We start from the raw sequence: 14,314 nt of genomic DNA, 5'->3' as shown, positions 1-14,314 counted from the left end.
CATGACCCGCCCATCTTGGATGGCCCCACACAGCATGGCTTAGCTTCATTGAGTTAGACAAGGTTGATTCATTGAGGCATCAGAGGGCAGACACACAAACCATAATCACAGAAAATAGGCAATCTTATCACCCGGACCACAGTCATACCCATTAGTGGCATATAATTTTGGAACCACAGGAAAACCGCATGCTCTAGACACTTTGTTCTTAACAGAGAGCTATATTACACATTCCTTGAGGTCTGTCCTGAACCTGTGATTTCACAATAACCTTCCCTGACTCAAAAGAGAAGGAATGGGGCCCAGGCAACTTTGAATCCAGCTTGTTTCCACACACACCCACTATAACTAAGAATCCTAGATTTTTTTTTCTTTCTCAATATGAACAGATACACTCTCTGGTGTGAAAGTATTAGTCGCTCATGTATCATGTCCGACTCTTTCCAGTGTTCAAACATTACAAATGGAAAGTAATGTCCAAATCAAAGCAAACTCTCTTAAAAGAGGCTTAAGAATTGGAAGATAAAGCAGCGCCTGTTGGGGAGGATGAGTTTTGAGCACACTTTATGACTTTGGAAAGGTTTAAAATGTATTATGTGAATTAGCAAAATCAAGAGTTTTAAAGTTTGGGAAACAACACTTTTTTAATTACTTTCAAAGGACTTTTACTTACTGATTAGTCTCCCTCTTTCTTTTCTCCTTACCGCTTCATTTACTAATGAATTCTTCCCTAAAGAAGCTGCTATAAAAAAACTAAGACTGTGACGTGTGCTGTGTGCTCAGTCGTGTCCAACTCTCTGTGGCCCCTGGGACCGTAGCTCAGCAGGCTCCTCTGTCCATGCGATTCTCCAGGCAAGAACACTGGAGTGGGTTCCCACGCCCTCCTCCAGGGGGTCTACCCAGGGATCGAACCTGCAACTCCTGCATCGGGTTCTTTACCACTGAGCCACCTGGGAAGTCCCAAGACTGTGATATTACCAGTGAGAAATTATTTCCCTTATACACCAACAGTTTTCATTGTCCTTCCTCTCTGTGAGTGAAACATTATGAGACAGAACAAGAGAGAGGGGTCAGAGAGGATAACCTGCTTTGCTAAGTCCTCAGAACACCACATATAGGCTCAAGGTTTTAAAAGACGGCCAAGTACCTTCCGACTTGTACCAAGGAGGTGGTGTCTCAGACACTTCTTACTGTAAAGTTCTTTTTTTTATCCTTCCTTGCAGTCCTCGAGAACGCAAAAACTGGACTCTGCCTTTGTTGGTGACTTAAGCACTCTCTGTGCCTTGCTCAAGCTCTCCTGCAGTGCCATTTCTGTCAGGCCCAGGTCTCTGTATGGCTACTGGTTATTGAATAAGCATGGAGACTATATTTTCAGTGTAAAGGACACTTAAAATACATGCGCATTTAGATATTTCCAATTTCAAAAAGCTTTGAATTTCCCAACAATGGGTGTGAACTATGGTTATTTTGTAAAATTTTACATAAAATATAAAAATACTCTAATAGGATTTCCTTCTTACCCCACATTGCAGGATGGTGACCTTATTAGCGCCAACCACCCCTTGTGAACATAACCTCATCTCTTCTATAGCCCCCAGAATATATGCTTACTGAGATACTATACTGAAATTTAATTAGTTTAATAGCAACCAAAGGGGAGAAAGCCCAATAAAAAGGCAGCCAATGCTATAAAGACTGAGGCCAGTGGAGAACTGCAAATACTCGGTGGTAAGCAGGACAATATTGGGTCAGTCCTGATATTTCTAAATAGCATCTGATAGTTTCTAAATGCCATCAATTTTTTTTTTTTAACACAAAAGGGGGTAGGGGGAAGGAACAGCTTTTACCTGGTCCCGCATGCAAGGATGCAGGTCAAACACCATTTCATTTTGCATATGTTTCTGCATTCCGTCTTCATGCTGTACAGGTACAGCATCAACCCTCTGGACAACCAGGTCTAGTTAAAGATGTCCCCGCCTGGAGCCTGTCTACACAGTTCTTAAGACTGTTTCCAGAAGAATACGTGAGGAGAAAAAAGTAGGATCTTCAAGTGAGAAGAAAATCCCCATCTCCCGCTCTGAGGTGGGAATAAAACCCTTTTTCTCACCTGATGGAAGAGAGGGCTGTGTGTCACAGGGATGCCTAACCCACTGAAGCACATCCCTAGGACCATGTCATCTGGAGCATCGTTGCTGTAGCAGCGACACTTGCTGGCAAGAAGTCTCCTGATGGCCTCTCTGCTGAAAACCATTCTGGGGGAAGCCAGAGCAGACAGAGAAGGCAGTTAGGTCCTTGCGGCTGGTAATCTAAACGAGGAAAGAGAGTTGAGAGCCACGTTTCTCATAAAGATGTCAACATCAGTAGTGTTTCATAAAAAACACTTTTAAGATATTTAGTAAGCAATTGTATTTTGTCATATGTATCTTATACACAAATAAATAGGCAGTATTCTTTTTCTAGTATGTCACTGGAAAATTTGAAGAGTCCGTAAGTTCACACATGCTTAATGAGATCAGTAACAAAATCTGCCAACATTCCCCCAGCAGGCAGATGGACCCAGATACACAAGGTACCTAAGTCATACAGGTGATAACTGACAATGAGATCAAATCTAACTGAAAAACACACGTGGTCCACTTGATTCCTGCTCACAGAAGCCTCCTTCAGGTGATTTTGAGAAGGGTGGTAGGAGAAAGAGACAGATTTGCCTCCATTGGTGCTGAAACGCTGCCTGACCTGACATGCCAGGCACCTCCTAGTGGGACTCACACTGTTCCCGCCTTTCTGCACTCTCCCTAGCGCTGCAGGAAGCTGGAAACTTTGCAGTGCCCTCCAGACTCCCTGGTCAGCTACATCCTGGCTTCATCCTGACAACAAGGGCACATCCCCGGAGGAGGTCGTCTGCTCCTGTCTCAGCTGGTCTCTATACAGCAGGTGTTGGGGGTGCGGGCGCCAAGGGCTCCAGGAGCGCTGGCACAGGCTGGCAGAGCTTTAGGGACGGTTCCCAAGCAGCAGTGGGAGCCAGTCCCAGGTCCGCCCCGGGTGCTGCGTTGCTAGCCTGACAGCAGCGGTGGCCGCAGCAACCTGTACCAACGGACTTCCGAATCCAGCACCTTCTGCTCCTCCAGCCTCGGGAACAGCAGCACTTCCTGGAGTTACTGAGCTCTGGGTAAAGCCACCAGCTCCCTCAGTCCTCTGGCCCTTTCCAATACTCTTGTACCAAGTTCCTGCAATAAATTCTCTTCTTTTTAAATACAGATCAGTTTCTAGTTTCCCTTCTGGTCCTAGAGTAGTACTAGATGTTTTCGTATCATGAATAACCCAAGAGCTGATAGGACTAAGATGATTCACAAGTTCATTCCCATTAAGCAAAGACTTTACTGGCAGCAAAACTATCTATGTATCCATATATTCCCATCGTCAAATAGAGGGTCTCACAGTAAGTCCTCAATAAAGGTCTGATGATCCAACAAGTGAGAACAAGCCACTTTTGCAAAGCTCTTCCGAAGGAGGGAAAGAGGATGGAGCCCTTGAGCACAGTCCCTGATGCAAACACATCCGTTCCTGCTCAGCGAGGCTCAGTTCAGAACTGTGGAACCAGCACCAGTGACCACAGCTGGTGAAGCAGCAACATGGAAGACTCCCTGCCTTTGCTGAGATGTCACAAGACTGGATGGAATACGACAAAAGGAAAAAGAAGCTCTTTATTTAAGGTGATCCAAGGAAATACGGCTGTACAAGAAGAAAAATGGTGCTATGAACTATACAAAAGGGAACTCCAAGTTTGAAAACTCACCATGAACTGCCTCTCTTAAAAATCGAGCATTCATCAGTGACTCTCAAAATGGCTTAAAGACTTAAATGTAAGACATGATACCATAAAATTAGAAAACAGCATAGGTAAAACCTTCTCCAACATAAATGGTACAATGATTTTTCTTAGGTCAGCCTCCCAAGACAACAGAAATAAAATAAACAAATGGGACCTAATCAAACTTACAAGCTTTTGTACAGCAAAGGAAGTCATAAAAGAAAAACAACCTACGGAATGGGTGAAAATAGTTGCAAATAATGCAACAAGGGCTTAATCTCCAAAATATACAAATAGTTCATACAGCTCAACAGAAAAACAACCCAAACACTGAGCAGAAGACCTTAATAGACATTTCTCCAAAGAAGACATACAGAGAGCCAATAGGCACAGGAAAAGATGTTCAACATCGCTAATTATTACAGAAATGAGAATCTAAAACTACAATGAGGCACCACCTCACACTGGTCAAAATGGCCATCATTAAAAAGTCTACAAATAACAAATGCTGGAGAGGGTGTGGAGAACAGGGAACTCTCTTACCCTGTAGGTAAGTGTAAGTTAATGTGGTCACTATGGAAAATAGGATAGAGGTTCTTCAGAAAACTAAAACTAGAATTACCATATGGTCCAACAATCCTACTCAGACAAAACTGTAATTCAAAAGAGACAGGCACCCCTGTATTCACAGCACTATTCACAGCAGCCAAGACATGGAAACTAAAATGTCTAACAGATGAACGGATAAAAACGATGTGATACACACACACACACACACACACACACACACACACACACACACACACACACACACACACACACACAATGCAATACTACTCAGTCCTTAAAAACAAAATGAAATAATGCCACCTGCAGCAACATGGATGCCACTAGAGATTATCACATTAAGTGAAGCTGTCAGAAAGACGAAGACCACGCGATAGTGCTTTTTATGTGGAATCTAAAATATGGTACAAGTGAATCTGTCTACAAAACAGAAACAGACTCACAGAAAAGAGACTTGCGGTTACCGAGGGGGAGAAAGAGGGATGGAGTGGGAGCTTAGAGTTACAGATGTAGGTGTTAGTCACTCACTCATGTCCGACTCTTTGCGACCCCACGGACTGCAGCCCACCAGGCTCCACTGTCCATGGACTTCTCCAAGCAAGAATACTGGAGTGGGCTGCCATTTCCTCCTCCTCATAGATGCAAGCTATTGCATTTAGAATGGATAAACTACAAGGTCCTGCTGAAGAGCACAGGAACCATATCCAATCTCCTGGGATAAACCATAGTGGAAAAGAATATTTGAGAAGAATGTCTATATAACTGAGTCACTTTGCTATACAGCAGAAATGAGCACAACACTGTGTAAATCATCAGTTAAAAAAATAAAAGTAAAAAATGTTAATTATAAAAAAGATGTTGAAAGGCTATAAGACTAATAATATGACTTCCTTTAATATACAATATAGTAATTTTTAAAATAGTTTAAAAATAAGGAAAACTAAAATAGGAGTCAGGGACTTGCCCAAGGGCATACCTGCAAATCAAGACACCTGCAGAAGTGTGTCAGAAACAGGCCAGACCTGTGCTGGGCTCAGATGAACAGGTCATGGTGGCCTCTCTGGGCAACAGTGCCAAGGCCTCTTCCAAGGAGGAGCCAGACCACCAATAACATCCTGAGCACAGCTTCATACCAAACATATGTAAGCACTTTTTAAGAAAACAGTTATGGAACTAATTATCTCTAATTACCCAAACTTTCCAGGAGTGAGCAACAAAGTGGAAAACAGACAACTGGATTCTAATAGTGCAAAGGTCTCATTTTCCACACATACATCACTGGAGTCCACACTCCTGGGTTATCCCTGATAACTGGGGCTTAAGAGGGTGATTTATAGCAATGGTTTTCAAAAACTTACTTGACCCTAAACCACAGTGAGGAAACAAGAAACACAGTCCATATGTAACCATTTATGTTTTGTACATGTGTGTAAAACTGAAAAATACACACAACATTTGCTACATAATATATCTATTTTATTCTGTTCTGTTCTATATTTCATTATTTTTAAATGTTGGCTGTGATCCATTAACTGGTTTTTAAAAGCCATTGATTGATTCCGACTTGCTGTTTAGAAAATAAGCATGTTGGTTCTTAAGCTAGATCATCAGAAAAGTCTCTTGTAACATCAGAGAAACTATTATGCCTGCAGCTTTTATCAAAGGCAGAAATGAGACAATCTCATGAAGAATGTTTCTGGATCTTTGTGAAGTGCTGCTATGAACAGAACATTACACTGGTCCATGTTAGTCATATAAAGATCAGATCAGTACCAGTGTTCATGCATCTGCTTATTCATTTGTCCCCTGGACCCTGAAAACTGAGTCTCCACGACAGGAAGTGAGGATGGAATGAGAAATGAGATGCAGGTGCCGCCTTCAAATAATTCATCATTTGGGTGGAAAACAGGAAAGTAAATAGGCAATTAAATGATAATGGTCGGTATAATGTGCTTCGTGTATATGAGGAAGCTATCTAACCCAGATTCAGGAGCCAGACTAGCTTAGGGCTTGAGAGTGATACATTGTCCACAAGAAGCAGAAGGATTAGCCAGCTGACAGAGGCAGAAGGCGGCCGGGGGCGGGGTAGGGTGGGGAACTGTGCTATGCAGAGCCCAGCAGACGCCTTGTGTGAGGGAAGGGTTAAAAGACAGTGCCTCCAAGGAACTGAAAGAGGTTCAGCACAAATTCTCTCAGAATGAGGGTGCAGATAAGCGTGGCTAAGACGACAGAACAGCATCTGCCAAGACAGAGGCAGGCCTGGTGAGCCCCAGTGAGGAAACTGAACTTTATCCCAATGGAAATGAGGGGCTGTACAAGGGCGGGAAAGACTTCCACTCCCCTGGTCCCGCAAAGAAAAACCCAAATAAGATACAACTCACACTAACCTAAGGAACTGCTGAAGAGATGAGTGAGTGGAAGCCTAGATGAGCCAGCTTCCAGGGAAGAGCCTTGCCCAGGCGAGAGGGTCTAGGGGTGGGAAGGCAGGAGGAAAGACAGGTTAGAGACGTAGCCCCAAGGCTGGGTCTCGAGCACGTGGGGGCTGGGGGTTAGGCCAACGAGAGGTGGTTAAAAGTGAGGCTCGATCCAGGTCAGTGTGAGTCTGGTTGAAATCTGAGTGATCATCTTCTAGTCAGATGCCTGCAGTAGGAGAGAGTTCAGACTAACAGCAATGGGAAGGCAGCGCAGCCTCTGAGCAGGGAGCAGAGGACCACAGAGAGTCTCTGACAACAGCACAGCGGAGAGGAGGACGAGGGGCGGGGGGACCAGGAGGCTATGGCTCTGCCCCTTCTGAGGTCAAAGTATTAACACATTCCTGCTGCAAAATATATCGACCCAAGTACAAAGCACAGTTGTTGTTCAGCCACTCAGTCGTGTCCGACTCCTTGCAACCCCATGGACTGTAGCATGCCAGGCTTCCCTGTCCTTCACTGCCCTTTACAAAAGGGGAAACTCTGGCTTAATGGACACCAGCCCCTCACCCAGGATACTAATGCATTACCACAAGGCTGCAAAGAGCTGGAACCTTCTTAAATGATGACAAGCTCAACACTCCTCGGCTTGATGCTTTAGTGTCTTCTCCAAGGCCCCTGTGGACCCCTACTTCCTACTGCTAATGGCCTCGGGTAGATCAACAAAAGATCAGTACTTGCCCAGGCCTGGTTATCACTAGGAAAGGCCACCTCCACAACCATGCTGCAGTCACCACTGACCAGACCAGACCAAAACAGGAACCCCTGGAAGACCACCCTGTAGTCGTAGGCCCGGTTCTAACCTAGGGGACTGCAAAGTAAGAATAAAAAGTCTGAGGGTTCAGAAATCTACAATGCAGTGAATGTTGCCCACCACATAGTGGATACTCAACAAAACCTGCTGAATACGTGTAAATCACTACAGTGGATAAGATTTTCCCTAAACACCCAGCAGCAAATACTATAGAAACAACAGAACTAACTGCTTGACTGATTCACCTACACAAATCACATCAAAATCTCTCCCCATAAGAGATTAGGCAGGAGCTTACTTAAAAGCACTGATTCTTAACTACATTTAAAACCCATAAATCCCACACAAATATCACATAATTGCTTAAATCTAAACTTCTGTAACTACTCTTTTCCCCAAATACAATCAATAAGCACTGGATAATTAAGAAGTCTAATGAATTATTTTCTGAAATGAAAATCTATACCCGAAATTTTTTTTTTCATTCAAACAGATGATCAAAACTAACTGGCTACCTAGAAGCAATCACTACTACAGGCACATTTCCACCAACTTCCCTGACATTGATATATATATATATACACACAATCTATATATACATACATTTATATATATATACATATATATATATATATATATAAAATTTCTTCAAGGAATAAAATGTTCTTCACTGTGGGTTCTTTTTAATGTTCACATTCCTATCATAGTAACAGCTCCCCACATTTACAGAGCACTTAGGTATCAGCCTACAGCCTGTGGCACAGACCCACCCCTGCATCCCGGAAACAGAAGTGCAATTTCCAGAAAGCCAAGCTTATAGTTACCCTCCTCCTCCCGTGACGTAGCTGTAGCCACCGGTGCCCAGCCCGTAGCCGTAACGCTCTCCCAGAAACACGGGTTCACGGGCGTCGTAGCAGCTCAGCAGGTGCCGGAGTCTGGAGATGCTAAGATTCCCAAGGGAACAGAAGCAACAGTTCCTGAATTCAAATGTGTCTGCAGAATACATATTTCACAGCTCTTCTACCCCACTGGTTATACTCTGCAATACTCTCTCTCAGTCACATAGATGAAATTCAGGAGACTTACAGAAGAAAGATTTTTTAAAAAGAAAAAAGATAAAAACTTGATGTACACTGTACATCACTGGAAACAGGAGAGAAACTGAGAAACAAGGGTCTCCTCCCCAGTTTTCACAAGCCCCGACCAGCAATGGCCGCCTTGTGTGGATGGGCAGGGTGGCCGGGCGAGGAAGGAGGGTGGCCAGTGGCCTGCTCCCCACTGAATGAACTCATCAGTGTACCTTTTCAGACCTCCCTGGTATCTGTTACAATACTTGCTGGCTAAAAAAGGAACCTGTGAAGTACAGATGTGTCCTTGGCAGGCAGGTGAAGGCAAGGTGGGAAGGGAATTTGGGCAGCAAAGCTTTCCAGGGGGCCTTCGGATTGTGGCACACCACTGCACTGTAGTTACAGCCTCCTCGAGGGAGGCTTCCCTAACCCGTGGCTTTTTGTGTCTGTCTGTTTATACCTCCAGCCCCTATGCCTCCTTGTTGTGTGTCAACAGTGACAGCTTCCACAGGGCTGTGGGAATATCCATGAGCTGCTCAGAAAAATGCATTTATCATTCACTTTATTCTCAGTTTCATCTCCTTTAACGGTTCCTCGGTTTTTTTAATCTTTCATGACACTGGTATTTTTAAAAAATAAATGCCCACCCCCCTTTTAATAGATTGGTCCTCATCTTGGGTTTGTCTGATGTTCCAATGTAACAAAGGCAAGGTTATGCATTCTCAGGGGCTGCAGGGATAAAGAAGGCATGCCGTCTGGCCTGCGGCGTCCGCCTGTCCTCCACTGGGAGTGTCTGTTTTGATCACACGGTGCTGCCCAGGGTCTCGCTTGGACACTTGCTATTTTGCCTTTGCTGTTTCTCAGAGTCTCCGGCAGACACTTTAACCCTAGCAAGTACCCTGGTCCTCATCAAAACTTATTCCTAGTTTGGCATCCGTCAGTTTCTTGCCTGAATCAGTCTTTACTCTGAGAGATGACTTTTCCAACTCCATCAACCAGTCAGAACTCCTCCCTCCCTGCTAGCTGGAACCTGCCCGCTGTGGACTGAACTGTATCCCATGCACAATATTCATATGCTGAAGCCTTAACCCCCTACGTGACTTTATTTGGAGATGGGGCTGAGAGAGTCAATTCCTAGGCAGGTTGATAAGTCTGGAGTCCCCAAAGAGGATAAAGGGGTCTGAGGCTCTCAAAGAGGAGACAGGGCTCTGGAATTCTCAAGGAGGAGGAAAGGACAAACATCTTTTTTCTTTCCTCTACATTCCTTAGTCTCAGTCACGTAAAATGTTTCCTTTAAGCCCAGAACTGATGACTACACAACAAACAACTCAGTTTAAACTCTGTACTAAGGACCATATAACAACAATGTATCCTGCTTGAGGACAGGCTCTCCTTTCTGAAACCTTCTGGCTAATCCTGTTACCTTAAAATGTAAATTAAGGGAGGGGGTCTAGTAAGATGTTTACAACCTTGAGACATTCTTTCGATTCATAGTAATAACTAATTTTAAAAGTATTTAACTCCCTTGCTCAGGCTATGGGGGGGGCGGGGGAGGGGGCGCTCTCCATCCCCTTTCTGATGTCTATGTCAGAAGCTTTCTCTGTCCCCATCTATACTTTAATAAAACTCTGCTGCACGAAAGCTCTTGAGTGATCAAGCCTGGTCCCTGATCCCGAAGTTAAATCTTCTTCGGAGATCACGAATCCGACACGGTTCCCCATAAGCTATCAGGGCCTAGAAGGAGGTTCAGTGAAGTCACCAGGGTAGGACTTGGGTGCGACAGAACCCGTGGCCATATGAGAGGAGACACCAGGGAACACTCTCCATGGCAGACAAAGAAGAGGTCCCGCGAGCACACCAGGCCAGCGGCCACCCTCAAACCAAGAGAAGAGCCTTAGAAACCTGCCTCGCCAGCACCTTGATCTTGGACCTCCCAGCCTCCAAAATGAGAAATAAATGTCTGTTGTTTAACATAAATTATTTTATTATTTGGTATTTTGTTATTGAGCCGGATCTGCCTCATTACTTTTTTATTATAAGCACGAATTCACTGCTTCCGAATTGTCATTGTTCATAATCCATTATCATCCTCAATGACACTGATGCTCTTGTCCCAGGTTCCACCAATGGGAACCTCTTCAAGCTTGCTCCTGCGTCCTCTTACCATGCACTTTTCTTTCTTTCTTTCCTAAGCACTCCTAACTCTCTGGCATAAGAAAAAAAAAGTTAAAATGTCTTCCTATATCTTCCTTGCCCCAACCTTAAAATCAGCTATTTCTCTGAGAAGGCCTGGTTCCTTTTAGTAGGAAAGTTGCAGTATTACTTCTGTTCATTAGTTGCTCAGTGCTACTGGGGATCTTTGCATCTGGTCTTCTTTGGTGTGAAGAACTAGAAAGATATGTGTGCACACAGATACATACATGAGTAAAAAAAATGAGTCTAACAGAAATTATGAATTCTTGGAGATTTCTCTACTTCCAGTTTTCCAGCCTATCAGCTTCCACAGTGAAAACCGTGGCTCCCAACCAACACTATTAACACTTAGCCATCTACTCAGTCCTACAACCTACTTAACGTGCCTTCAGAGTGGCTTCATGATAAAAACCAGACCGACTGAAATCTCAGGAGTTGTTTGGCATCCCCACTCCTCCACCCCTCTGGTTGGTGTGTCTCTAAAACCCATCTTCAGCAGTATTTGCTTTATATTTTCTCTTCAGTGTGATTATGTTTTCATCTGAAATACAGTTGGTTTGTTTCAGTTTTCTCCTCATCCTTATTGATTTTTCCCCTGTCCTTATAGATTTATTTTATTTTTTCAATAGGTAAAATATGAGCACACTTCCCAAAGTCAAAACTAAACAAAGAGATAGAAAAGGGGCCCACATACCCTGACCCCATCTACCCCACGCTCCCACCCACCCCTCTGTGAGGTACTTCATGGATTTCCAGTTTATCTGCCCACTTTGTTTTTGAACAGCTAAGTCCACGTGGGTATGTTTTATTTCCCCTTCTTTCTTACACACAGGAAAGCAAACAAAATACATTCTTATGCACTTGGCTTTTTCCATGTAGTGGTATCTACTGGAAATCACTTGATACAGTTTAATTTTTTTTTTCAGGGAACCCAAATTTTGGCTCTTTAGTTTGATCCTCTGCTTTTTTGACCTCTATCTCATTATTTCTGCATGTATCTTTATTATTATTTTCTTCCTTGTTTATCTGGGTTGACTTTGTGATTCTTTTCCTAGCTTGAGTTGGGAATTTAATTTTTTATTTTTATTGCTCCCACTGGCTTGGCAAACCTTACCCATCCCTTTATCATTAGACTTTTTGAGTGACTATGTTTCTGTGTCTTTCATATAAAGCATAGATTTGGGGTGTTTTATGAAGCACTTTGAAAAGTTTGTTCTTTTACTAGGTGAGTTAAACCCACTCACATTTAGTGATATGACTGATGTTTGACTTCAACATTAAAATTATTTTAGGTTTGAATTATTATACATATTATACTGTGCTGTCTACTGTCCATGTTTTAAAAATAACTCATTTAAGCAACTGTGTCCTTTGGGGGGGCGTGCTTCAGATGTGAGGGTAAAATCTAGTCCCTGTTTCTACATGCTGGCCAGCAGCAGAAGTGCCCATCCTAGTCTCTGACTATGAATACATGTAGAATTTAAAGCTACCTGAGGACAAGAGGGCCCCTTACCTTATTAAGGTGTCATCATCCACAATGACCAACCACGGTATTTTGTCATGGCTGTGATTTAGAAATCTTTCCAAAATGGCAAATGTCTTTCCACAATGCCCTAGGAAAGGTGAGAAGAAAACTTACAATGCATTACTTTCCTTAAAACATTGTGAGTCAAAGTTTAAACACTGGTATGCACTTAAGTCAAGGCCATGGTTTTTCCTGTGGTCATGTACGGATGTGAGAGTTGGACTGTGAAGAAGGCTGAGCGCCGAAGAATTGATGCGTTTGAACTGTGGTGTTGGAGAAGACTCTTGGAGTCCCTTGGACTGCAAGGAGATCCAACCAGTCCATTCTGAAGGAGATCAGCCCTGGGATTTCTTTGGAAGGACTGATGCTAAAGCTGAAACTCCAATACTTTGGCCACCTCATGTGAAGAGTTGACTCATTGGAAAAGACTCTGATGCTGGGAGGGATTGGGGGCAGGAGGAGAAGGGGACGACAGGCTGGATGGCTGAGATGGCTGGATGGCATCATTGACTCAATGGACGTGAGTCTGAGTGAACTCCGGGAGCTGGTGATGGACAGGGAGGCCTGGCGTGCTGCAATTCATGGGGTCGCAAAGAGCCGGACACGACTGAGCGACTGAACTGAACTGAATTGATGCACTTAAGAATTTGAAATTTTGAAAAGCAGCCTTTTCTAATTTCCATGGACTCAGTGAACCAGGGGGAACGATAAAAATCATGAAATCAGTCATTCATTTCACACATGAGGGCCTGAAGGCCTAGAGAGGTGAGGGGAATTACACAGAGCCAGGTACAGGAAACGCTGTAGTTCACTCCAGACACATAGAAATTTGTTAAGGCTTGCAGAAATTACAGGGGCCTTGCTTCTTTCCTTAGACTCCCTTATTCTGAAAGAAGCATTAGAACCTCAGGCATCACAACCTTACGGAAACAATGGTACAAGATACAATATTACACTGTCAATTATTTATTTTGTAAATATTTGCTATTGCGTTTCTAATACGCCAGACATGGTGGCCAGTTCTAGGATGTACACTAAAGATACAGTGCTATCAGAGGCACAGTCCCTTAGAGGCCAACAGATAGCAAACCTTTAATGGAAAATGCTGAGGCCAGGACAGCATTAAATGCTTGGGAAGAGAATGCAAGTCACTAAATAAGAATAAACCCCTCAATTCAAGAAAGTATTAAGCGACACAGTAGAGAACAAAGCACTCAATTAACCTTTACTTTTCTTATTCTTGATCACTTTATGTATTTTGAACCATTATAGTACGGTTACCATAATACATTTTAGTACATTATGGTATATATTTTGAAAGCCATCTCAAAATTCCTTTTGGATAAGGTAGAATATAAATATAAGCAATAATAAGGTCAGACTGAAAATAAAACAAATCAAGAATGAATCAATACATGAGTATTAGAGTCAATTTAGAGTCTAAAAAGCAAGATAAACAAAAAAAGAAAATTCAATTTGAAATCATTTTTCCAAAACAGACAGCAACAGACAGACTTAGTGATATATATACTAATCTTGTCAGAATAATCAAAACTATAGGATGGAGTGTCTGATTCTACTCTGTACTTTATCAATCAAGACATTATCAGTGACAGTATCATAAAATAATCAAGATAAATTACTCTATAGAACAAGATCATCAACTTACTACTCTTTTTTTCATAAAAAGGTTTGGGGGGAACCAGAAAACTAAAGAAAAATGTGGCAGGAACAATGGATAAAAATTAAGATAAATAAAGAGCATCTGAAGGTGAGGTGGCCAAATTTATACTTCCAATTTTTTGAAATAAAATTGTTTTGAACTAGAAAGCCTGCAATCTGAAGAGAAAAACAGGTGTACTTCAACAATTTACTTATATATTATATATACGTATATGAGCTTATACTACATATGTCCCATGTAGA

The 14,314-nt window shown here is 42.8% G+C and overlaps 1 protein-coding gene across 2 annotated transcripts in view; it reads right to left on the bottom strand.

Moving 5' to 3' along the window:
* B3GLCT (beta 3-glucosyltransferase) overlaps positions 1–14,314 on the bottom strand; it is a 110,499-nt gene that overhangs the window by 10,243 nt on the left and 85,942 nt on the right. For both annotated transcript variants that reach the window (XR_001918941.1, XM_018056622.1), the window contains exons 12-14: positions 12,377–12,476; positions 8,428–8,547; positions 2,108–2,252 (exon numbers count right to left, since the gene is read on the bottom strand). Coding sequence is in view for 1 of the 2 variants with exons in the window: in XM_018056622.1 (XP_017912111.1) it covers positions 2,108–2,252; positions 8,428–8,547; positions 12,377–12,476 (365 nt within the window). In the remaining variant the exon portion in view is untranslated. The remainder of the gene's footprint in view (positions 1–2,107; positions 2,253–8,427; positions 8,548–12,376; positions 12,477–14,314) is intronic.

Source organism: Capra hircus, chromosome 12 (genome assembly GCF_001704415.2).
Source record: "Capra hircus breed San Clemente chromosome 12, ASM170441v1, whole genome shotgun sequence".
NCBI lineage: Eukaryota > Metazoa > Chordata > Mammalia > Artiodactyla > Bovidae > Capra > Capra hircus.
Note: the sequence above shows the minus strand (reverse complement) of the source record. Positions and strands in the feature narration are given on the sequence as shown.